Genomic DNA, 25,748 nt, shown 5'->3' on the forward strand with positions numbered 1-25,748 from the left:
TTTAGGTACATAAGTTACGGATCTAAAAGTATAAATATATCTTAATTATGACTCTTTATATTTGGTATTATGATTTTTATTTTGTTTATGTGATATATGTTGATGAGATTAGGGAAAATCTCAACGAAATTGGAAAAAAGCAATTAAAAATTATAGACATGTCAAGATTTAGATATTAAACTAAAGATTTCAAAGATGTTTAGCTCATCGCAATTTGATCAGATTACAACAAGGTAAAATTTTTATTTTCCTTTTTTTTTAATTTTTAATACTCTTATCTTCTAAATAATTCATTTTATCTTATATTTTTTTTAATTCTAAAATTTGTTTGATCTTAATTTTTGCTTTTTAATTTTACAATCTAAATTGGCATCAATTATGGCATCTTTCATAATCCATAAACCATGATAGATAATGTCATTTACTAAATCTGCACTCAAAAACGTAATTGTAAAAATTTTTCAAAATTTTTACTTTGTTTTAAAAGAAGAAATTTTGAGTATTTTTTTTATTATTGTTTTCTTTTTTGTTTTGTAATTAGTTAGAGAGTATAGGAGCTTTGGATTAGTTCATGCCAAAGCACCGAAAAGATTACGTGGATATTCACTGAACAATTGAGCAAAAAAAGGACAACATTGAACATGAAGTAATATGACATGTGTTAATTGTTGACATTATAGTGTTCTTTACTGACAAAAACTATCAATTAGACTCTAGTTTAATTATCAGGCCAAGTTTGACATTATGCTTGGATTGTAACTTTGACAGATCTAACTCAAGGGTAGTAATGCATTTGATATGTATTTATAGGTTTAAGAATTTGTAGCTGGTTTCATGTTTTTGTGTTCTTAATTGAATTGTACAAAATGAAAAGATATGAACTTTGATGAATTAGTTATATATGCATTTTGATTTTTTGCTTGCCAAGCCAAATGGAACTTATTAGATTTTAGAGTTTGTAGCAGTTAACTCTTGAGAATAAGTGTTTGATTGCATTCAGTTGTTGGTTGCTTTTGATTCTTAAAAAAAGGGTTTGGTTTTTAGTTAAATGAAGATCGATGATTATGGTGATTAGTTTGTTTGCATCCAATGTTACTGAGTCAAACTCGGTGCTAGTTATTGTTTTTATTAAAGCTTGCAAAGATCAAATTGATGTTTTCAAAAATAGCATAAAAGATGATAAGGCAAGCTCGAGTGACTAGCTTGGAATCAAAGATACCTTAAATGTTGATACCATAGCACATAAACATGGAATGGTAAGGTTAAATTCTTTGTTTATGTTTATTGAAATGAATCAATTGTATTACTTTATTTATTTGCTGGAATTGTTTATGTTGTTTTAATTTATTCACACTTTTAATCTTGATAGCTTTCAGTGGTTTTATTGGTGGCCTTAAGCTTCGCCTTTTGAATCTTTCCATGTATGCCATAATTTATGAGGATAATTTCTTCTTAAACATTACAGCTAGAGTAAACTTTGATGCCTTAACTAAGGACGAAGTGAGTTAAGTATCAATTGCCTTGGTATCTGAAAAATGTTTTTTGAGAAACATTTTTAGTTCCGGTTTGCAGGTTCTTAATGCAAGATAGGCAGCAAAAACAAAAGAAATGGTTAGATATTCAGGCTAACTAGAACGAATTGGTGCTCTTCAATTTTAACATGTTAAACTTCTTTGCACTATGGCTAGTTTTACTACAAATATATAGAGTCACTTGATGACATTAATGCTAATGTATAGAAATGGACTTTGCATTTACAGGTACCATATGATCTTTGTAACAGAATTTGGGAATCTGATCTTGATAGGAGATAAAATTTACTTGTGAAAGTGACCCCTAGAACAGAAATAATCAAGACATTAAAAAATTGACATAAAGACTAGAGAATGTCCACCTGTTAAAGTAATGCAAACACTAGTTGTTGGCACTGAAAGAGTGTTCAACTACAGATTGAACCTGGAAGGTTTCCTTACCAACACTTAAGCTTATGCATACTTTATGGAAATTGAAGACTTTACTCCAAATGAAACTCAAAAATTCATAATGCGAAACTTTTACATACCTAATTATAGCAATGCTATGGTAAATATAGCTGAGAATGCCAATGGAAGCTACATAATTTATGAGCCCAACTACATGAATGTTACTCTAAATTTCGTTTTATTATTCATCTTTTCCAAGACTAATAAGTCTACTAGAAAACCACTTCTCAATGCAATTGAGATAAGTAAATACCAGCATATTACGTTGAAAATGTGGCTCACGTTCATAATAATGCCAAATGAGCTCTAGCATTTGGTAAAGAAGTTGCCAAAAAAGCTAAAGCGTAGGTACTCTTTTAATTGCTTACTACTTTTTTCAATTTGTAAGTGCTCTCAAATGGAGTGATAGAAAATGATAAATTTACTTTGATGATTTACATGTGTCATATAGGGTGTTTACTTATAACTTTAATATAATTTTATAGGCCATCAAATAAAAAGAGAATTTTCAAGCGTACAAGTTCTAATGTAAAGATATGCTTTTACTATATGCTAAAATTTCCTGAAGATGCTGTCACAACATAAGTATTTAGTTCTTTGAGGGTAATCCTTCAAGATGATTCTTTTTACCTATTGCCTTGCAATGTACTTGGTTGACTAAGCTAACAGATTAGAAGGTTGGTTTTTATATTTGTTGCTAAAATCAATTCCTTACTTGATAGTGGTTATACAATGGTTTGGCAAGCATATTTGTAACTAATTTGTAGCCAATCAAATTTTGGGAGTTTGTTTCTCGAATACTCAAGGGTATTGGCAATCAACGGTACTTTATGTTCTTTCATCTTTCATTTTCATTATATATATTATCTTCATTTTTTTATTTTTTTTTTAATTTGTAGTGTAAACATAGAAGAATATTTCCTCTTCCATGGACCTTGGATCATGTACTTTATTTATTTGTAGTTTGATTTATTTGTAGTTTTGGGAGTTTTCGTTTAATTTTATCTATCTCTAATTTAATTCTTCTTAATTGCATACATCACTCTAACTTTTAATTGAAACAAATACCATTTCAATAAAATTCAAAAAAAAATTATAAAAGACTGAGCAAAGCCAAGTTAATAAGCTGATCTAAATTTTTTTTTATTGCTTATACTCTATATACTGATATCTGGTCGTTGTCATTATGTCTGCAACTTGTGGTGGCATTGCGTTTGCTTATGCTAGACAACCGGTTTGATTGTATTGATTTAAGCTTAGCTAATCTTTGACTTCAATGTTAGGTTCTACATAAGTTTCTTAATTTACTAATATCCTACATATTTTACTGTTACATATTGTACAGGTTATTACTAAATATTTATTGGCGAGATCTTTCATTGGATCTAAAGGTTTTAACTTTGTCAATAATATGGTACAAGCATGTTTTATATTACAATAAAGTTTTACTATCAACATTGATGACTTATTTATTATTAAATCCTCTATAACTGTTCCAAATGATGATTTCTTGGTTATAATATCATAGTTTATTTTTTTGCATATGAAACCCTTATTGTGAAAGATTTAGCATTTCAAAAATACATAATGACGTGAGTTGATTTGATTTTTCAAATACATTTTTATTATGTAATTTATAAATAATTAATATTTATATATTTAATTTTCATAATTGATAAAATATGATTATACCAATATCAACGCATATATTTAAATATATATAAAAAATAAAAATTATTAAATAAATTTAATTTAATATAATTTAGTTTAAAATCATATTTTAAAAGTAATTAAATAAAAAAGTTTATAAATATTTTTAAGAAATCCTTGAGGAAGTGAGGGATCAATCTAGTATTTAATAATTTCTTTTTGTTTTTCCTAGAATTTCATAACAAGTGCCTTAAGCTTGATTTGCAAATCTCACACGGTCAAAGCCCTAGGTTCCAAAATTGTGAAAACGTGGCGAGTCAACTCAGTCCAGCTGGCGTTTGTCCGCATATGTGCATAAAGAAATGATCCGCCTTCGGTCCGTCCTTAAGTACAGTGCGCTGATTAGTAGTTTGGGGGCACGGGAGAGTTAGGTTGCGCTGCTCTACCTGAAACATGTTGAGCAGGCACGTGGGTTCATGGTATGGACAGTCCTTGATCAGGACAAGCTGCGCTGACACCCTCTCTCTCTGCCTTTGAGGCTCTGCTTGTTTACAAAAGCATTGGATGCGCAAGTTGCGACGCACAGTTACTCCTTGCAGAAGGTGGTTGTAGACGTGCAGGCGTTTTGTTTGGGAACTCAGGTCTACTCTCATGCAGGCCCTTAAAAATACGCTAATTGAAATGTATGCGAAGTCAGGCAATATATGCATTGCAAGTATTTGAAAATGTGAATGTTATAACTTGGACTACCATCACATTTGCGCTGGCATTCCATGGACTTGGAACACAAGATCTCCACATGTTCTCTCCGATGGAAACGGCTGAAGTTAAACCCAAGGATATCACACTTTCATTTCTGTCCTCTCTGCTTGCACTTATGTTGGATTGGTTGACTTGGGTCGATGCTATTTCATACTATAAGATCCAGGTGGTTGAACCCAAGATTCAGCACTATGGTTGCGTGATCGATTTACTTGGGCGAGCAGGTTGCCTAGGAGAAGCACTTGAACTATTTAGTCGGATGCCCTTTAAGCTAATTGCAGCTATATGGGAGTCTCTTCCTGCAGCCTCATATATTCATGGTGATGCTGAGCTGGGAGAGTTGGATTTGCTTCATTTGATAAAGTTGGAGCCTCGGAATATATATATGCTTCTGCTGGCAGGTAGAATAAGTCTGTAATGACGGGGAAGATGATGAGGGACAAAGTCACAAAGGTGTTGGAAATATGCGGGGTTGGAGTTTCATTCAGGTGTGTAATAGAGCTCATGAATTCATTGCAGAAGGCACATCACATCCCAAGTTTGAGAGGATGCATGGAATCCTATTCAATACGAACGAGCAGATCATCTGCTGAACTAATTAAGTGAGCTTCCTTTTTGATGGATGATGAGATAAACTGTTACTACTTAATCATGACTCTGATGTTGGACCATCTTTAATGGACCTCAGTTTGATCGCTTCGAATTCCTGGAGTTTGTGATGTTATGTTTTTACACTTAAAAACCTCTTAAACTTGTAATATAGCTGAATATATAAGGAGAAAGGGCAAAAAATAAATAAATAAATAAACATAGGCCTCTAAGAGCATTCAGTTAAAAATTCAGCATATTTCTCCAAGGCATCTTAAAAAAGGAGTTGTTATATCGAGTTCATGGTCACAACTTTAGATGCTTGTACCTATCCTTTGACTTAAACTGATTCTCCAATAGATTGGTTGGGTCCTAGTTTCTTTGTTTGCTTTTCTCTTTTTGGACGTTATCCACATTTCCATCTGTCATTTTAGTGTCTCGTAGAATTGTCAAGCTGTTGCTCAATGATATTTCTCTTGAAGTTTTTGGTCCTGTCAAAGATGATTGAGTGAGATTTTAGAAACAGGTGGTTTTCTTTTCCAATCAAAAAGGAAAAGGAGCAAAGAATTGTTTTGTAGTTTGATCAGGTAGACAACAAGGGGACTGTTTTGAGAGAAGAGAGGTCTGATTTTTGAGTTATCTCAGTGGGCTAAATGTTGCAAGCTATGAAGTTGGTCAGAAAATCTTTAAAGTTTTGAATGTGACCTGAACAAGAAATTTTGCAGCACATTGCAGTCGCTGTTATTTATTATATCATTTATTTAAGCTTTCAGTTTTCATTTTATGTCATGAGATGAGATTAGAGAGAATAGTTATAAAATGAGATATGAATCACGTAAACAGGATAATATCTGACATTTGTTTTATCATATTGAAACATCTAAATCACCTGACCTAGTACCCATGTGACGAAATTAATTTATAAATACATATTTTACAGTAGCTGCACAGTTTCTTCAGCCTACTTGGTGAGCATCCAGAACTTTGTCACTCTTGTTTCTTTGCACCAGAAGAAAAGGAGGTCGAGATAGACTTTGTGTAGGACCTTAAAGATGAAGTGAAAAACTATCTCATGGCACGTCCATATGTTCCAAATATGCATAGATGCTGCATTGTCCTACTGGGGTTAAATCCTTAGCATATGCAAGAGATGGATAAGAAGGTTGAGGTTTTGTGCAAACATTTGATCCTATTATTTGCTCAACCTCCAAATTTACTGCAGACCAAAGTAGAAATTCGTTATTGTCACTCTGACATCTACTGCAGCTGCTTCAAAGTATTAGACCATTGAAGAAGTCATGATCAAAACCCAAGTCAAGGAATCCCAATCCTAGAAGAGCAGTGGCCCATGAAATCTGAACTTTTTGTTTAAGGATATAACATGCTCCTAGAAAAAGACATTAGAATCAATTTATAGAGCTGTAGATTAAGACTCTAGTAATCGTATTCTAGGGTTTTATGTTCTGACATAAGTCAGCTTAAGGTGCATGCTACTTGTTGAGAATGAATGTAGTTAGAAATGAGAGTCATGTTAGACATTAGAATCAATTTATAGAGATGTAGATTAAGACTCTAGTAACCATATTACTAGGGTTTTATGTTCTAACATAAGTCAGCTTAAGGTGCATGCTACATGTAGAGAATGAATGTAGTTAGAGATGAGAGTCATTTTTGGTTTAGGCCTCAAAATTCTTACCTTTGTTCTGTGTAATTTCTTGTGATTTTATGAGTGTCATCCTGAGGTCTTTTTGTTTTTTGTCGTCAATTAATAATGATCTTTGAGGTTTCAATTTGGGCAGGTTTTGTCTAATCTCTTTTGGTGAGGATTGTGAGTAGGCTGCCATGTCTTCCTTTCCAGCAAGTCCTATAGCCATCACTTGTTTATGGTACCATTCCAGCTCTGATGGTTGGGCCACAACACCAAAAATTTCTTGTAAGTTGCTGATGCTGTTATCCAAGTCAGATGGGGAGAACTGGTACCTGCTAATCTTTGTCATGGAACTGTCTGAACATTGCACGCTGTCTTTTACTGCCTGCACCATTGGTGTTGCATAAAATTCATCGTCATTATCAAATTGTTCTAATCCATCGCAGCAAGAATCAGGTGGAGAAAGACTGCCATCTCGATTGTCCACTATCAATAAGCCGTCTAGTGAGTCTTCTTGGTGTTTCATTGTCTGGCCTTTTGTTGCATGAGTTGGAGAAATGAAATTAGATCTTGATTCCTCAGCAAATAAATCCTTTAATGTTGGTGGTTTGTCTACCAACCTTTCGGAAACAGGCCTTCCAGGTACCTGTAATGCAGCCTGCTTCTGCTTTTTACTACGATTCCTTTGCATTGCAAAGTCATAAATAGATACCTTCTCATTGCTTAATATCTCTGCCTTTTTCTGTCCACTTGACCTATGTTTCTTCTCTGGAATAGGCATGTCTAAAACCCAGTTATTCCTTGGAGGAGAACCACTGATACTAGGTTCATCCTTATATAAGTCAAGCCAATGATCAGCCTTTAAAACTTTTGTGGAGTTGCATTTGTTTGGTTTTCTACTTCCATTTTTCTCAGGGTGACTAACCTGGCCCATCCTTTGATGATTCGATGTCAATTGTGATACGTGCTGCTCTGGGAATACAACCGTTTGAATATCACAATCAGATGCATCTTGGCTGTATACTGTGTCATTATCGATACTAGTTTTCCTGTTCAATTCCACTGCACATGTAGATCTTGAAATGCTGTGGTCAGAGTTGCACTCTGAATTGTTCTTCACTGGGAAAGTCACTGACTCAGCTCGCCGAGATTGTCTTTTCCTTCTTGAGTGACATGGATCGCTGCCTACTAAAGTTTGATGCTCCATCCCTGTTTTGCTTCTGCTGCAAATAGTTGATCTCATAAATCTAGGCAGTTGTGATTGGGAAGATGTTGTGACATTTCCAATCCTGTTCTTCGTAAAGGCAAGTTCAAGAGGTGGCCCTTCATTAGATAAATGAGAAAGCTCCTCTTGCTCTTCCAAAGATAGACCTGTCCTTGTCAGTTCTTCTAATTTGTCATTTAACTTTTTTATCTTTCTTCTAAGATGTTGACGTTCATCTTCAATCTTTTCAATCTTCTGCTGCAGATTTTTCATAGCAGCTTCCTTGTGGCTTCTTACTTCCTGATTTTTCATGGTTCATTCAAGTGATTGCCATTAGTTCATAAGAGGATTTATCATGAGATATAAGAGTTTTCTGAATCAAATGATGAGATGAGGTATTGAGATGGCAACCATTTCAAAACCTCCAGGTAATGCCCGTTAATAATTTAGAGTGTTGATGTTCAACATTAATTATTCATTTCTTCCATGTGAATGGATATTCATGCAGCAGAATCCTAGCAGATTTTTTCATGGAGTCTTATATTTCTTTTCAACAAGTTATCTTAAAAACGAAATGTCCGGTCTAATGTAGCTTCTTCAAATCCATATTATGACTAGAGATCTCACAGATCTCTTTGTTTTATTTTCTTTCTCCTTTGTTTTGTCCATACTTGTTCTTCAGTCTCTGTTCTAACAATTTACATGCATAATATTTGTTGGCATTAATTTCTGCATTTTGATCTAGAATTTACTAAAATAGTTATACTATTACTACACAACACAGTTTTGGATCTCATTAACAGGTTAGTTGTGCATCATCAAACTTGATACTTGTACCATTAAGTTTTGAAGTTATATGAGTATACGAAACTAGACAAGTAACTTACATTGGACTCCTCATGCCCCAAATGAACACTTTTCACCCTTTCTGCAAAATTTAATGAACATATTGTTTCACAGAGATCTCCTTCTTTGGGACTGACATGTACAAGCATCAGTGTTTTTGAACCTTCACCTAAAGGTATTAAGATGAGAATATCAATAAAAGCGAACTACTATGAGGAAACGAAAATGTAAAAATTTTATACGCATATAAGATACTCCAACAAACTGAACCATTCTGTCTCTATCACCCTGTCTGTTTTTGAGAAAACATGAACCCTAATGAATTCCTTTGACTGTTATAATCATGTTAGAACATCCTTAGGGGGTGTTTGGTTCGCAGATTCTTAGATACTAGGAGGATAAGTGATTCCAGGGAAAAGTGATAGTCAAAGGGAAGGGGTGATTCATGTGTTTTATTTACCTTAGAGAATGTAAGATTTTTGTTTTTGGTTTGTTGAATCTAAGAGTACCTAATGAATTTTTTTATTATATTGCTCTTAATGATACATGAATAACATATGACATTCATATAATCATTTATTTAACATTTTCATAATATATTTATTTAACTTATGAATATCTGATTTATTTAACATTTTCATAATATATCTATTTATTTAACTTGCAAGCGGTTTAATTAATTTAATTTATATATTTATACATCTTGTTAATTTTATAGACCAAGTATGCAAAATCCTAAATTTCTTAATGAAGAATTCTATAATAAAAAACATTTGTTAATCACAACCATTCTCGATTTGAATACTCAGCTGCAACTAGTGAAAATTGACGGCCAATATCCAAAATCATCTTACTCTTGAAATTCAAGCTCTGATGTGTTCACCCATGAACCTCCGCTATGTTCTGAGAAGTACATAGTATGTAATTCTCCATTAAAGCTGCCAACCCTCAAAGTCAGATTCTCCTAATCACCGATTCGGTGTCGTGTGTGGTTGTTTATATGATTCCACTGATTTGATTCATTTCATACGTCCAAGTATAGCTTTTTTATGAAAACTGAAAGTGAATCAGGGGAAGATGGGGGGAGATCCTTTCTAGCATTGTCATGTTAAATAATAGTCTACATTTTTTATTATCAAACGTAGTCTATTATTAGAAAATAAACGTAGTACATTTATTTAAATGACTACATTTATTATGAGAAACGTAGCATATTGAACCAATTTTTTTAATCAATTGAAAATGAATATTTTATTATGCCCATGTCAGATTTGGTGTTGATTCATGATGCAATTTTTGTGATATTGAAAGTTATAACAGACTAGAAATACCAATTATTCAGGGCAAAAGTGATAAATTATACTTTCTAGCAGGAATCTTAAAAACTCTTAGGAAGAAGAGGGTTTCTGATTCCGAATTATTTTCCCATTTGTTGACACTGCTGGGAATGTTAGATTCGAGAGAATTTTAGATTTTGCGAGCCAAATGCTGGAATCACATTATGAAAAGTAGAATTTTTGAAGGGAATCATATATTCCGTGAATCAAATGCTCCCTAATGGTAACCCTTGAAAGATAAGAATAGAAGCTATAATTTTTCCAAGGTATATAGTGCAGAGAGATTAGGTTTACCAATTATCATTCTAGCTCTAGAATTCAACTTAGATAAAACAATTAGATTAATGAAAAATGGAATTTGGTGAAGAAGAATCAGTTACCTAAGGAATCTTTAAGAACTTGTGTCAGCTTGCTGTTCCTGTAGAAAAAAGCTTGTGATTTAGGGTTAAATCTATGATTCATTAAATCAGGTGGATCATTATCTAGGAACTCGTACTTATTCTCAGGCTTACCTATATGGTATGTGGGTCTTTTTCCTTTGAAGAGCATGTATTACATCTCCAAGAGCAGAAAGAGACAAATTAATGGCTTTTCCTTCATCAAGTCTTCTCCCACATGCCTTTGTCTTCATCACACGCTCACTTCCTCCAAGGTCAACTAACCAAATTTTATTTGTTTCTTGTCGCCTCTCAGGAGCATCGAAGCAAGTAATTGAGATGCGAATCATGCTAGAGGAGCAACAGACACAACATACTTAAAGCAAGAACAATGATAGTATTGCTATATACTCTGCAGTTCCCAGAATTAGTATCAGAAATCAAAAGCAGTTGCCTGCCAGTAATGGTTCTCAAGCTCAGGTCCTTTAGAGACTAGAAATGAGCTGGATAATCTGAGCCTTAAATATTACTTGAAAATCTTATCCGTAAAAATTATTACCAGTGGGATCTGCTTGAAGTTGTGTTTGAATTTGTTGAGGCAGTTGATCTGAGTTGGCATCCTAATCTATACAGCTTCAAAGCTTGGTGGAAGTCACTTACTTGGATGGAAACTAGGTTCTCAATTCTAGTTCCTCCCTTGGGATCTGTTTGAATCAAAAGGCTGCACAGAAACATCACAGCATCCAATCAGCAGGCATTTGCAGTAATGCACTCAACAAACTGTATTTCATACTCACCATGGTGGCAGAGGGTCTGTTGTCCTCATAGGTTGTGGTACTAGCAAGTCTCTGAGATTTCCTAAATAAATCTCAAGCATACTGAACGTTACAAGGAAAGAATGGTTGCTATCCACTGCTTGCTTAAACAAAGTCTCAATTGTCCGGGGCACTATTCCTGGGGAATCCGAAGTACCTTCCTGTATGTTTGGGCGTCAAGAATCAGCTCGTTTGAATTGTTGATCACATCAAATCTCTTTATAACATGGATTGTGTAAGCTACTGAGGCAGGTAAACTGTGAATATAAGTAGTTCAATAATTATAATAAAAAAGGTAGTAGTCTATGGTAGTAGACAGTCAGTCACCATTGTGAAGGTTTTCCCGGTTCCTGTTTGACCATATGCAAAAATGCATGCATTGTAACCGTCAAGGACAGATTTGATGACTGGTTCAACTTCAGAGAAAACTCCATCTGAAATTCAAAGACATGGAATCCATTGTGAAGATTTGGATATGCAAAACGTAGTTTAAACAGATGATGAAATGAAGGAACAGGAAGATTTGAAGGTTACCTTGAGATGAACCGGGGTTGAACACTTTGTCAAAGGTGTATGTTTTAGTTTTGTTATCAGCAAGTTTTAGAAGGAGGTTACTTGTATCCAATGCTACAACAGGTCCTAAATTTTCCCCAAACGTTAAGGGCCTCACTCGGCAAAATACACGAATGGTCCCTGCAATGCCATGTAGGAAATTAATTTCCAATGCTTACTTCAAATTTCTTATTAAAGTGATTTGAAAATTAAAACTAGCAAATTTATAGATCAATGGCATATGTGCATAGCTTAGCTTGTGTACTGCAAAAGCAGAAGGATTTAGCTTATGCTATAGGTGGATTTATAAAATTTTTACTTTACTCTTAAATAATTTATAAAATTATATTATAAAGAGGATTATATTATTTTTGGTTTTCTTCATTTTTCTTCTGAATTTATTTGTTTTTATTATAATGAACAAAATATATCTTTGTTATATTTATTTTTTACTTAAAAACTTGTGATTAAATTTAATAAAATTTCATAAAAAACTAATAAAGTTGTTTATTTTATTTTTTATTTATTAAAAATATACAACAATATTATCGAACAGTTTTTTCAACACTCTGCAACACTTCTATATCAAGATTTCCAAACACTTTTTTAACTTTTTTCTATAGCATTTTTTAAAATACCTCTACCTTAGCAACACTCGCTATAGAAACTTCACCGGGCCAAACAGATCCATATATATACAAAAAGCATACTCTTTAATTGCGGATATAAAAATTCTGTCATAAATTTGAGTAATAATTAGTTTTACGCAAATTAACTATGCGGTGAAATATTGAAAAAATAGATAATTTATTATTAACTTAAATTTTTTATTAAATAAAAATAAAATTTTTAATTATTTAAACATGAGATAAATGGAGTTGTTGTTACTTAAAAATGTAAAAAATAAAAATAAAATTTTAAAATATTGAAATTTAACTCCTACTTTTAAGGAGAAATGAAATATAAAATTTTTCTATCTTAGAATAATTTTATAATAGAGTTGTCTCATTTAACTCATGACATCAAATTCAATCACGAGTTTCATAAATAGTATTGTTGTAGTATGAGTTGGGTTAAAGGGATTCAAACTCATTAGTACATCCATATAAGCATTATTTAATGACCAATATCAGTTGAGTTAGAATTTATTCGTAGTAGAATTTCACATCAGAGTGCTATTAGAGGTTTATTTCCAATGAGATTGATATATATAAATAAATATATATTTATATATATGCTATATAAACATGCCTATGTTCTTCTAGAAATTAATAAGTATTAATCCCAATTAATATAGTAAAAACTTCTCTCTCCTAAACTTTATCTTGCTCATTCATTGGATACCAATCTACAACCCTAAGACTTGGAATGTAAAAATTCGTAGACAACTCTTATAATTATTCGATAAACTAAAAAGATAAAAAAAAAAATTAATAGTAGAATGAAAAGTAGATCCTCGTAGATTCGTAAAGCAAGTATTGATAATTTGATATTGGGAATTTAAATAAGAATTAGAGTAGGTTCTTAATATAATGTTATTCTTATAGTGATATCTGAGCATTAGTATATTAGTTTTCTATATTTATTTTTACGGGTTTTTTACATTCTTGAATTTTTTTTTAATAACTTGGAATGATTGAATTTTTGAGCACATGCTTATTGACTAAAATTTTTAAAAAAATATATACCTTAGATGAATTTGTGGTAAAAGTTTGATATTAAAAGCACTTATGGTTTGGGAAAAACTTATAATCATACCTAAAAAAGTTGACTATGTATTTCTCTCACATGCTTCAACTTCAAGGCACAAAATTTATATGGTTAAAATATTTGTCTCATAAGCTTTCTAGGCATACATTATTAGAAATTTTCAACTGTGATTAATGAAAATTAAGGATTTAAGGTTTTGGTCCGTAAGATAGATGAATTAAAAAAGTTTATCTAATAAAAAAATTATTTTTCAATAGTGGCACGTAAGGGCATTTTTTGGCACGTTTTTAGAACACTTTTTTCATCGAAGTTTTCAAAAAAAAATTTTTCTTTTTTTTGGATTTTTCAAAAATTACCATCATATATTTTTGTAATTTTTATAAAAAATATATAATATTTATTTTTAAAATTCATTCTCACACATCGAAACATGTGTATGAGTACTTTTGTTGAGTGGGAGGTAGTTTCAGAATCTTAAAAATGCGAAGTACTCTATGATGATATATTTTTAATTAATTAATCTTACTAAAAAATAATTTTTAGGTCTAATAATTGATAAGTATGGCATTAATATTTAGAATATTGATATATATTATGGAATATCTTTTTCTTACATGTCATTATATCAAATGCCATGATTTATTTAATTTTATGTATATGATGAAAAGCATTACATAATATGGATAAAAAGAATGAGACCCTATATTTTATTTTAAATAGTTGGATAATTTATTTCAGCTTATATACTAAGAGATGATTATGGATCTAACAAGTGGAATTTTCAATCTTAGTATATAAGAAGAAATTTGATATTTTATTATTTTTAGAATAAGATAAGGTGCTTAATTAGAATTTTGCGAATGAATGATATAGACAATATCAACCAAAAAATGCAATCATGGATTTAAAATAAAAGTTTAATGACAATAATTATGATATATGGCATAGGAAGATTCATTATTTTCTAAATAAAAAGAGATTCTTGAAACTATAACCAATAGCATATATTCATCTAAGTAAAAGAATGAAACCCAACATAAGAAAGACTTAAAGGCTACCCAACATAAGAAAGACTTAAACTACCAAAGTTGGATTAAAAAGGATCACAGTGTACGCTTGACTATGCTAAGTTGCATGCATGATGATGTTATTAGAGAGTATAAGACTTTTCAAACTACTTAAAATTTTGGTACTAATTGAAATTTAAATTTAAATTTGGTGGAACAATTACAATTAGGTTTTGAGCCTTGAAAGTTAAGTTTCACCAATATGTTATAAAACCTTCACACTTATAGCAGAACATTTAAGGGTAATCTCTGCAATGATAAGGGAGTTAAAAGTGGTTGGAAATAAGCTCATTGATGAACAACAATTCAGTTAATTATAAGATCCCTTCTTGAGACTTTTTAGAGTCAAGTGAAATTGGTGCTAACATATAATGATAATGTGAATACTTTTCATGATATATCTCATCATTTTGAGCTTTGAGTGGGAGTGCAAAGAGGTGATTTGGGCTATTGCTAATGTAAATTGTGATGGTTGGCACAAAGAGGAAATGGTCCAACTAAAATTAGCAAAATGGATTTGAGCAAAAAACTACTCAGAATTTAACACTAAAGGATGGCAATGTTACTAAGTGTCCAAAAGCCAAACGTGGAAAGAAGAACATCAACAAAGTCAAATACTACCACTGTGGAAAATTGGGTCATTTGCTTGTGATTGCACTAAGCAAAAAAAGAAAAAAAAAAACCAACCCAAGTCCAGCTCTGCTAGCACTTATATTTGTTTACATGTTCTTGTTGCTTATTCTATTACTCGTTAGATTGTAGACTCATGAGCAACAAAATGTATAATTCGAGACAATAGAATTTGTATATTGCAATCAAGTTTTGACAAGTAACCATTATGTTACTATAATAAATGAGACCATTTAAGGTCCTTAGTGTTGGAACCTACCAACTTAAGTTGCATGACTGGCACACCTTACTTTTATAGGATATGTTGTGTGCACCATCAATTCAATAAAACATATTTTAGTTTTTAGTTTTGTTAAAGTTATGATTTTTTTTTTTTCATTTTGAAGGAAATTAGTTGTATATTTATTTGGGAAATAAGTTTTATGGCCATGGTCATTTGAACAATGATTTCTTCACATTGGATTTAAAATATAATAATAGTATGCTTTTTATATTTATCTTACTTTGATAATAAATATGATTTTATTAAATGGTATAAAAGATTGGGTAACATCAACCAAGGTAAAATGACAAGGTTGGCTGAATAAGGTTTATTTAATTCTTTTAAAAGGATTAGCCTACTTGCCTATGAACCTTACCTTGTAGGAAAAGTCTACATTAAACCTTTTGGTAAAACAAGAAAGGTAGTTCAATCTTTAAATTTAATCCATCTATATATTTATGGACCTATAAATGCAAAGTCATGCCATTAAGCCTCTTATTTTTCTTGGTATGATTGATGATTATTCATGGTATAGATCAATATATTTGTTCTCTTAAAGATTAAAAACTTTAAATTATTTTAAACATTCTTTTTATAAAGGTTAAAAATCAATAAGAGAGGAACGTTAAGGTTCTCTAAACTTTCAAGAATGTTTATTAGATCAATTTAAATATTTGCATGCAAAAAAAAGAATAAGTATGTAATTAACTATTCACAGTACTCTGTAATGAAATGATATGATGATAATAAATAGTCATATACTTTTAGACATGGTAAGATCTATGAGCCAATCTCTCAATTTACTTATGGAGAGATGCTCTTTTAATTGTAGTTTCCATTTTAAATCAAGTGCCTTAAAGTCTATTATTTCAATACCTATGAATTATGAAAAGGTGAAAGACCTAATTAGGAAAGTTTAAACCTTGGGGTTCAATTGGGTATGCTCATAATTCTTATTGTAAATATGAAAAATTGGCTTTTAGAGCAACAAAATGTATCATTATAAGGTACCATGATTGTTCTAAATGCTATATGATGTATGGTGAATCTCTTAATAGAAGAATGACTGAAATAGAGTCTCAATGTGGATTTTCTAGAAGAATATTTTTCTAGTCTTAGTGAAATTAAGAATGATCTTGAACTATACAAGTTGTAAGAATTTAAAGAACTAACTCTTGAAGGAGCCATTCCATTATATGAGGATATTGGTGGAGATTTATAACTCTATCTAATGAATAACAATAATAATGAAAATAGTAATAAAGGGAGCACCATTTAGTAAGTGGGAGTAATCCCAAAGTTAGTGGAAATATTCTCGTTAAAAAAGCTCTTAACATCTATGAAAGAATAAGTGTGAAGTAGTTTCTAAACGTCATTTTGAGATTAAAGAAGCAAATTATGATGTATTGGTTCCTTTTAGGGAAGTTATAACTTGACCAATTTTTGAAAAAATGATGGATGCAATGAAAAATAGATAAACTTAACAGCTAAAAAATATAAGAATTAATTGATCTTCCACTTGGGTGTAAAGCTATTGGGAATAAATGGGGATTCAAAGTCAAGCATGAAGCTGATAAATTAATTGATAAATATAAGGCTTGAATGGTGGAAAATGACTATACCTAAAAAAAGGTGATCTGTCAGAAAACTTTTTTCCCAATTTGTCTCTGTTCTATTATCCTAGAAATTATTGCACTTTATATTTAAAATTATTCCAAATGGATGTGAAGTCTAATTTCCTCGATGGATAACTAGACAAAAAAAATTTACATGGTTCAATCAGAGAGCTTCAAGGTCTAAAGGTAAAACAATCATCCAAGCAATGGCATTTTTGTTTCCATCAAGCTGTTTCTTTCATTGAAGTTGAGATAATAAAAAAATATCATTGTGTTTATGTCAAAAGAGTTGGGAAAAATTTTTTAATTCTATCACTCTATGTTGATACATTTTTTTAGCTAGGAATGATATGAAATTAATAATTGTCATTTAGGAGCAATTTTCTTGAACTTTTAATATGAAGGACATGAGTTAGGTTGATTATATTTTAGGAATGAAGATCCAAATGGATCTCTTCAAGAGACTTTTAAATATGTCTCAATAAATATATATTAAAAGAATCTTTTAACACTTTCTATTACTTGATGCCAAACCTATAGGCACTCTAATGGTAAGGGGTCAAATTCTTAGTATTAATCAATACCTTAAAACATAAGAAAAAAAGAAACGAATGACTAAAGTTTCGTATGCCAGTGCAGTTGGTTCTTTAATGTATGCTATGATGTGTACTAGACATTTGCTTTACTATTGAAATGGTTAGTAGATGTCAAAGTAATTCTAGATATATTTATTAGATTGTTATCAAAAATATTTTTAATTTTCAAAGAACTATTAATTATGTCTTATGTTATCATAGTTGTAGTATCAAATTGATGAAATGTACTGATGTCAATGGTGGTGTCAATAAATATGAGCATAAATCTACATCTAGCTATGCTTTCATAGTAAGAGGTGATAAAATTTATTAGTGTGGTACAAAGAAAACTTGTGTCTCTTTATCCATAATGGAGTTAGAGTATGTTGCTTATACAAAATTTTATGAATGAGATATAAGTTATATTTTCTTATTAAATTATTTAATTTAAATTAATGCACTTTATCATATTCTTGTGTAAAATGTCATCAGGTTTAGATTAGCTCTCTCACAAGGATGATCGCACTGATATTTTACTATATGTAGGATGAGAGTAAACAAAATAACATGCCCTTAATGGGAGTTTTAATATAGCATACATGTCACACCGTAAATGCTATTTCAATCAATATTGATGGAGTAATAAAATGGATCCTTGTTTCATTACTGTGTAAGCCTTGTAGATTTCATATCTATATTTATAACCTTTATGACTTAAAACTATGTCATGAGTTTGAGGCTTGATGCTGCTACTTTAGCATGTATCTAATGAACATCATAAGTTTGGTCTATTGAAGCATGATTAAAAAAGCAATCAAATTTAAATAGATTGACATTAGTGGCTAAAAAAAAACTGATTGACACGACATATATGTTTTATGATTCATTGTTCAATCAGTTTTATTGAGGTAAATGTTTAATAAAATTATGAGCGTAAATATATTCAATTAGAAATCAAATATAGCTCTATTGTATGCATTATATGAGAGATCATATATATTTAATTTTAGTGTGGATATATTTAGTTTCGGATGAATTATATGAGAGGTATAACTAATATAACTCATTTATGACTTATATTTAATGTAAATATAACTCATATTTAATGTGAATGTGTAAAGTTAATTTGATGGTGACTTGATATAAAACTCATCAACCGATTCTTTTTCACACAGTCACACATTCCATTACTTGTATGAAAGATAATGATAATTAAAGTTTTTTGAAAAATAGTATACATTAATGCCTAAAGTGAGTAAGTATGAGATGTTGGAATATAAGTCGAGTAAAGTGAACCCAAATTTGTTAGTACATTCACATAAGCATTATCTAATTTCAAATATGAGTTGAGTTAGAATTATATTCCCAATAGAATTTTACATAAGTCCTGTAAAGGCTTATCTCTCCAATGGGATTGAGATATGTTATATATAAATAAACAAATGTACTTGTAAAAATTAGTAAGCTTTAATCTTAATTAGTAAAAACTTCTTTCTCATAAAGTCTCTCTTACTTAATGCTTGGGTATCCACCTAGAACCCTAGGACTTGGAATGTAAAGATATGTAGATAACTTTAAACTATAAGAAAATGGGTATTTGGTTATACTTTTTAGCAATGTTTTACTAACAAATATTGCAATATTCCCTATTTTTACAAAGGTAGTAATGTTTATTTCTAAAACGCCACTAAATATTTAGATAAAGACATTTATAGCAAAAAATGCCACTAAGCATCAAACATTAGTGGTGTTTATAGACTAAAACACTGTAAAATAATTCTCAAATTTTATTAAATATAAAATATAGTTTTCTAAATACCGTATTGGTATTGTTTAGTGGCTTTTTTTAATAAACATCACTATTGAGTAAGATTTAATGGCATTTTCTTAAAAAAATACCATTAAACTATCCCTAAATTGAATAAAATCAGTTGAGCCCCCTTCATGCCTAAACACATCTCTATTTGTTCTCTTTCCCAAATTCTACAATCGGCATTCTATCCTTTCTTTTCCTTCCATTTCTTTTTCCTTTCCCTTTCATTTCCTTTCTCTTTCCTTTCCTTTTTCCTTTCCATTTGATTTTAGAAAGCCATCTTCTACGATGGCACACTATTAGATGTTGTGGCTGTTTTTCAAAGGTAAACGGTGACATTTCCTAATTTGCACTTCTCTTTAGTTCTCAAAGCCAGCTTTTTTTCATCTCTTTTCTCTCTCAATCAATAAACCTATTTGCCTCTGTTATAGGTTTTTGGTTGCATGAATTTTTAATTATAAAAATTGTGTGAATTAGTTTGTTGGTGTTTGAATTGGTGAAAAATGTCAATTTAATTTTAAAATGCAAAATTTGATGACTAGGAAAAACAAATTTTGGCTAAAATGGTAAAATTGTCAAAGTAAGACCATTATTTCGATGCATAGCTTTAGATTAAAGCAAAGTCCATTTTTATTGGCCACAACCTCTTCCATTTTTCCTGTCTATTGATTTTTACTAAAATAAGTGGTGGGCAAAATAATAGATAGAGACATTACCTTGGCTATTACCTAACCAAAACTATTTTGCTTATGCTTAGCTAGCATAAAAATATGCTAGCATCAACCATAAATGGGCATCGTTTTATGATCTACTAAAACCTTCACTATCTTATTAAACTATATCTTGCAAAGATTTGTCCATTAAAATCATACACCAAACTTGTTTTCCCAACTTGAATGCTATGCAGAGCCTTCTGATGACTGGAGTTTAGAGTTAAAACTGCTTTAGGATAAGATAAGATTATATGAATGTTCAATCATTTAGCTTGGATGAATGCTCAACTGTTGATACCCTATTGTGCTCTAATTCATGCCTACTTGGGCTACCAAATGTCTACCTAGACATGTTTTTATTTATTTAATGAACTTTATGATTAAATTCTTTTATATTTATTTTCTCTTATTTAATTTTTTTATTATACTAATGAATTATGTAATTTTTTATTCAATTTAATCTTAGTTGTAAAAAACTCATGTAGAATATACAAAAAAGTACAATAAGTTTTTTGGTGATATAATATTGTTATAATTTTTGGCGTAATACTTGGTATAATTAAGTATGTCAGAGTTTGCTTTCACATAATTAATTATATAACTTTGGTTTTTAGGATGTAGCAAGTAGTAAATGGATAAAAGTAAAATCGAGGTTAAGTAAAAAAAATCGACAATGAGTAGAAAATTTTCTTAATTTTGCATTTGAGAATGTAAGTGAAGATAATATGATATTATGTCCATGTTTGAGGTGTGTTAATATAGATTGGCACATAAGTGAAGTTGTTTTCTGTTAGCCTTGAATTGATCCTTATTTTGAAATGACAAAACATTAAAGCTAAATAAGCTTGATCAAGAGTTTGAAAAATATTTATTTAGTACATGTTCTTAAGTTTCATATTTTGGTATTAAATAAATAATATGATTTTCAAAGTTTAAACAAACCTTTCTTGGTTTCGTGTTTCTCAAACCAAATCTATCTTTAAAGATTATTTATTTGAGCTTAAATGAAAGTCCAATTATTGTTTTTAAAGTGAACTTATTCATTTTGGACTTTATACAATTTTGATAACATTGATTTTGAGAAAAAGATTAATTTAAGAAAGTTGTTTTACAAGAACAAAGTTTTCCAACATTGAACTTATTTTATTTTTCTGTATTAATTCACAAAGTTTTAATATTTGAATTTTATATGGTTGGAAAGCTCTTTGGGTCTACTTTTTAATGGATTAAACAAAATCAAAATCCAAATTTTTTAAGAAAAGATTTTGAATTTTTACTAGACACTTTATAGTTGTTAGAAAAACTGCATAAGGGGTAACTTTGAAAATTCACTATAATTCGTACTCAATGAATTAGGTGATGAATTTTATATGGATAGAAAGCCCTTTAAGTCTAGCTTTTAAATCTTCAAGCGGTTTATGATTTGGATTTATATAACTTAAGATATGATCAAATAGTGAGTATAGTGCAAAATAAAAGACAATCACCTAACCATTGATAGGATCAATTCCCTCATGGAAGGGATCAATCGGGTCATATTTTTTAAACATGAAATGGCATAAAACTTGAACCAATCAATCCCCTCAAGGAAGAGATCGATCGGGTCTGGACAAAATCACACCAACGGTTATTTTTTCATGCATTCAACGGCTACTTTCACTTCCCAAGCTTCCCCAACAGCTACTTCTTCAATTTCTCTATAAATTGAGTACTCTAACACACCAAAAGGATTTTTGAATCAAGAGTGCAAGAGCCAATAAGCCATATTTTCATTCTCTCAAAGAATCAAGAGTTTTTAGAGCTTCAAAGTCCATATCTTTGTATTTATTGTATCCAAATTATATTTGTTGTTCATTCATCATTTTCTTGTACTTAAACTTAGCAAACACTTAGCCTTAGAGAGGTTGTTGTTTGCAAAATTACCTTTGATATACAAGGGTAGAAGAGAACAAAAGGTGAGGTATATATTCTTGACACTATAAGGGTAGAGGTTGCTATCTAAGCCTTGAGAAAAAGATAGAGATTTAGTACAAGATAGGTCTGTATCTTATAAGAATTTTTTTTCAATTAGTGGATTGAAGCCTTTGTGTGGACAACCAAGAGAAAAGATGTAGGTGCCTTGTGGAGAAGGATCGAACCTCTATAAATCATTGTGTTTGATTTCTCTATTCCTATCTCCGTACAATTTCTTATTGCTTGTATTTGACTTTAGGTTCATTAATTATTATTGTTAGCATTATATTTTTATCAAAAGTGCTTATTGTTTTAATTTTCATTCAATTATATTGAAATCATTTATTTGGGAAGAATTTAAAAAAATCTAATTCACCCCTCTCTTAGATCACCATCTCACCTATAAAGCTAACATTTTCAAACAATTAATTTGTATTAGATTTCTTTTGAGATACGTTCATTGGTATTTTCATGGAGATTTTGTACCTTCAAAGTTATCAACTAGAGTTCTTTCAACTTCAAGGACTTTCCAAAACCAACATATTTTTATTAGACAAGATAACATAAAAGGTATGTTGTGAAATACTTTTAATATTTATAACCAACATTTGCAAAATGAGTCTTTCCAAAATGATAGATTTAATGATTCAAATCTTAAAGGGAATGATTTGGAGGAACATGGGATAGGTATAGGTAACCTATAACCTAGTAGAGAAGCATCAAAGTTTTATAGGTTGCTTAAGGATATGAATGAAAAACTTTATAAGGGATCCAAGCATTCCAAGTTGTCTTTCTATATGCTTTTTTTTTTCATTTGAAATGCTTATATGGATGGACTACAAACTCTTTGAACTTATTATTAGAATTTATGAAATAAATGTCTCTTTTCACAAAAATCCATGAATCTTGTAAGAATTCTAAGAATATGATCAAGGAATTAGGTCTTGGATAAGAAAATTTTCATAGTTGCGCTATTGATTGCATGTTGTATTGGAGTGATAAAAAAAAAAAAGCAATAATCTTGTCATGTGTGTGATAATTCTCATTGGTTGGACACAAATCTCAAAGAAAATTTGAACGAGGATGATGATGAAATACTTGAAAAAAAAAGCCTATAAAAGTTTTATGATTTTTCCATTAATACCGAAACTTCAATGAATTTTCATGTCCTCTAAAACTACAAATTCTATAAAGTGGCATTATGACGAATAATCGGATGATAAATCATTGAGGCATCCTGCTAATTCTTTGGCATGAAAATCATTTTACTCTAGATTTTCAAACTTCTCTTTTGATCCTAAAAATGTTATGCTTGGACTAGCATTTGATGAATTTAATTCGTTTAAAGTGATAAGTACCCTTGTAGTACTTAGCTAGTTATATTGATTCCTTAAAATTTGCTACTATGGATTGCCATGAAGTAATATTCATTTATCTTACCGATGATAATTCCTAGCAAGGGAGGTCTAGGAAATAATATATACATCTACTTACAACCTTTTATTGAAGAGTTAAAGCAATCTTTGGAAGAGTTGAGATTTATGATGTGTCAAAAAAAAAAAACTCAATAAGCATGTTACTTTATTATGGACTATTATCAATTTTCTTGCTTATGCGAATTTATCTAGTTAGAGCACCGGACTATTAATGATTTTGCTACTTATATGAATTTATTTGGTTGGAGAACCAAGGTTGTTATGCTTATCCTTATTATTCTACGTAGACATGTTCAAAGTAGTTATATAATAGTAGAAAGTTCAATTGTATGGTACATCATAGGTGGTTAGATGATAATCATCGATTTATATTTCAAAAACATCTTTTTGATAAAACTGAAGAGTTTAGGAAAGCGCTCTCACTTAGTATTGGGTTTGATATTTTGTCAAAGTTAAAAGATATCAATTTTATTTATAAAAAAATGAATCAATCAAGGAAAAGAGTGAAGGAGATGTTTGAAGATGTCCTTTCTACTCCTCAAGTTGGTAATGTCGATACTCAAGTTGGTGATGTTCAAAGTGATGAGAAGGAAGATGAAGAAAATGTCTCGAATGAGGTTGATTGGTGAAAAAAATAAATATATTTTTTTAGTTATGTTGTAAAAATTGCAAATAAATACCGTTAAAAACCTATTTTCCTATAATGCTAATAATTGTTACATAGACTAGAAAAAAATTATTTAAAGAGTATAATAAGAAATAGATTCTTTAAAGTTCTTGAAACAAGCATCGATAAATTGATTTTGAAATCATATTAACACTGAAATAGATAATTTTAAATCTACTGTAATTCATACATGTATAGGTATAGATTAATAAAATAAAATATGTTAAAATTTAATCAAATTACTTATTTTTTTTAAAAGTTCTATTAATCCATCGTATCATATCAAATAAAAAAAAATCTATTAATCCATTAGTATTTATTTGAATTTTTATTCAATTTTTTTCTATTAAAATTTCATTCAAGTATTACCTCTTTCTTATCTTTCCTTCGAAAATGATTGTTGGAGAAAAAAAAATTACAGGGAACATTGCCTATATAGGTAAGATTATAAAATATCAATACAAATATGACTAACCTTTCAATTCCAACAAATCATTCAAGAGCTGCCTTCTCTGTAGGTTCAACTGGTTTATGGAGTCGGTTAAGGCAGCGATTTCTTCTGTTGACAGGAAGGCAGAAATCAATGGGAAGGGGCTCAAGCAGGGATTAGAATGAGAAAGTGATTAAAGCAAGCAAGTAAAATGAGCAGACAACACCGCATAAGAATGGATTGGAATGGAGTACCTTTTATCTTGGATTCGTCATTTTTGTTCCTAGTTGATCCTTCATGTGGTAAATTTTTAATTATATCACAAACTGACTTGGCCCAAGTAGAAGTAAGATGTGACTTGAATCCCAGTAGGGAATGAATTGTTTCCTTAAGATTCTGAACAGATTTCCTTGAATTCATCCTGCAAACTGCAAAAGAAGAAAAAAAAATGAAGGTACAAAGGCCTAAAGAAACTTGTTTGGTTTGGATTGATGAAAAGGTGAGAGAGAAAAATACCATGAATTTCGATGCTCCTAGACTTTTAAAATGGGATCTCGGAGCCACTCATCCTAATATCCACTCTGAGCCATCCCCCCATTGTTTTGAATGTGTAGAATTTGAATTCCCCATGGCTATTGAGATCGTTGGAATTGCTCTAACGATTCTTCTATGCTTCTTTTAGGAATTTGTTTAAAGCCTGCTACCAACTTAAAGTCTCCTTTTCCTTAACTAATAATTTCTTTAGAAGGGGAAAGCTATCCCATGTGAATGCATCAAAAGGAACTGCAATTCCTTCATATATTATAGGAGACAGTAATCAGCTCCTTGATCAAGGACCTACCTTCATCTGCAGGAATATTTACCGAGGGCCCCATGATATGTATTAGGATGATTCATAGTTAAGTTGCTGATTAATTAATTTTATTATATTCTAATGGTTAGAGTAGAAGGCTCGTCACTATATCTGAAATCTAATATTATTGATTTATACAAATATTTTTTAAAAAGTAACACCTTATAAATTGAGATTCAAATAAATATTAATATGTACAACTCTTTTCTTTTTATCTTTGATATATATATATATATATATAAGGAACCCCTCACTGTCATAA

General features: G+C 30.6%; 1 protein-coding gene across 3 annotated transcripts; it reads right to left on the reverse strand.

The window, feature by feature from the left end:
• Positions 1–5,794: 5,794 nt before the first annotated feature.
• On the reverse strand, positions 5,795–25,408 carry LOC111301801 (kinesin-like protein KIN-14T). 3 transcript variants are annotated; one of them, XR_016328217.1, is made up of 13 exons: positions 25,150–25,405; positions 24,888–25,061; positions 24,679–24,762; positions 11,744–11,902; positions 11,537–11,643; positions 11,192–11,370; positions 10,954–11,115; positions 10,530–10,745; positions 10,398–10,435; positions 8,722–8,849; positions 6,963–8,134; positions 6,679–6,882; positions 5,795–6,198 (listed from the first exon to the last, which is right to left on the reverse strand). XR_016328217.1 is itself a non-coding variant. In XM_022897775.2 (12 exons), exons 2-12 carry the CDS (start codon positions 25,051–25,053, stop codon positions 6,254–6,256), a joined length of 2,811 nt encoding a protein of 936 aa, XP_022753510.2. In that variant the 5' UTR covers positions 25,054–25,061; positions 25,150–25,408; the 3' UTR covers positions 5,795–6,253. The 3 variants fall into 3 exon arrangements, 2 of the variants coding, with proteins under 2 accessions (XP_022753510.2, XP_089600728.1); XM_022897775.2 differs by having other exon boundaries at positions 5,795–6,369; positions 6,679–8,134; positions 25,150–25,408; XM_089744602.1 differs by having other exon boundaries at positions 5,918–6,198; positions 6,679–8,134; positions 25,150–25,408.
• Positions 25,409–25,748: the final 340 nt, after the last annotated feature.

Source organism: Durio zibethinus, chromosome 15, assembly GCF_047325235.1.
Source record: "Durio zibethinus cultivar Kanyao isolate XHJ-2024 chromosome 15, ASM4732523v1, whole genome shotgun sequence".
In the NCBI taxonomy this organism is placed as follows: Eukaryota; Viridiplantae; Streptophyta; class Magnoliopsida; order Malvales; family Malvaceae; genus Durio; species Durio zibethinus.

Bases quoted from the DNA above. Each gene is read 5' to 3' on its own strand.
- LOC111301801 (XM_089744602.1), bottom strand. From the start codon at position 25,053: ATGAATTCAAGGAAATCTGTTCAGAATCTTAAGGAAACAATTCATTCC. The intron at 11,903-24,678 runs GTTAGTCATATT...ATGGCATTGCAG, and splicing joins TGATTTGTTGGAATTGAAAG to GGACCATTCGTGTATTTTGC. The intron at 8,850-10,397 runs GTAACTGATTCT...TAATACCTTTAG, and splicing joins AGTTCTTAAAGATTCCTTAG to GTGAAGGTTCAAAAACACTG.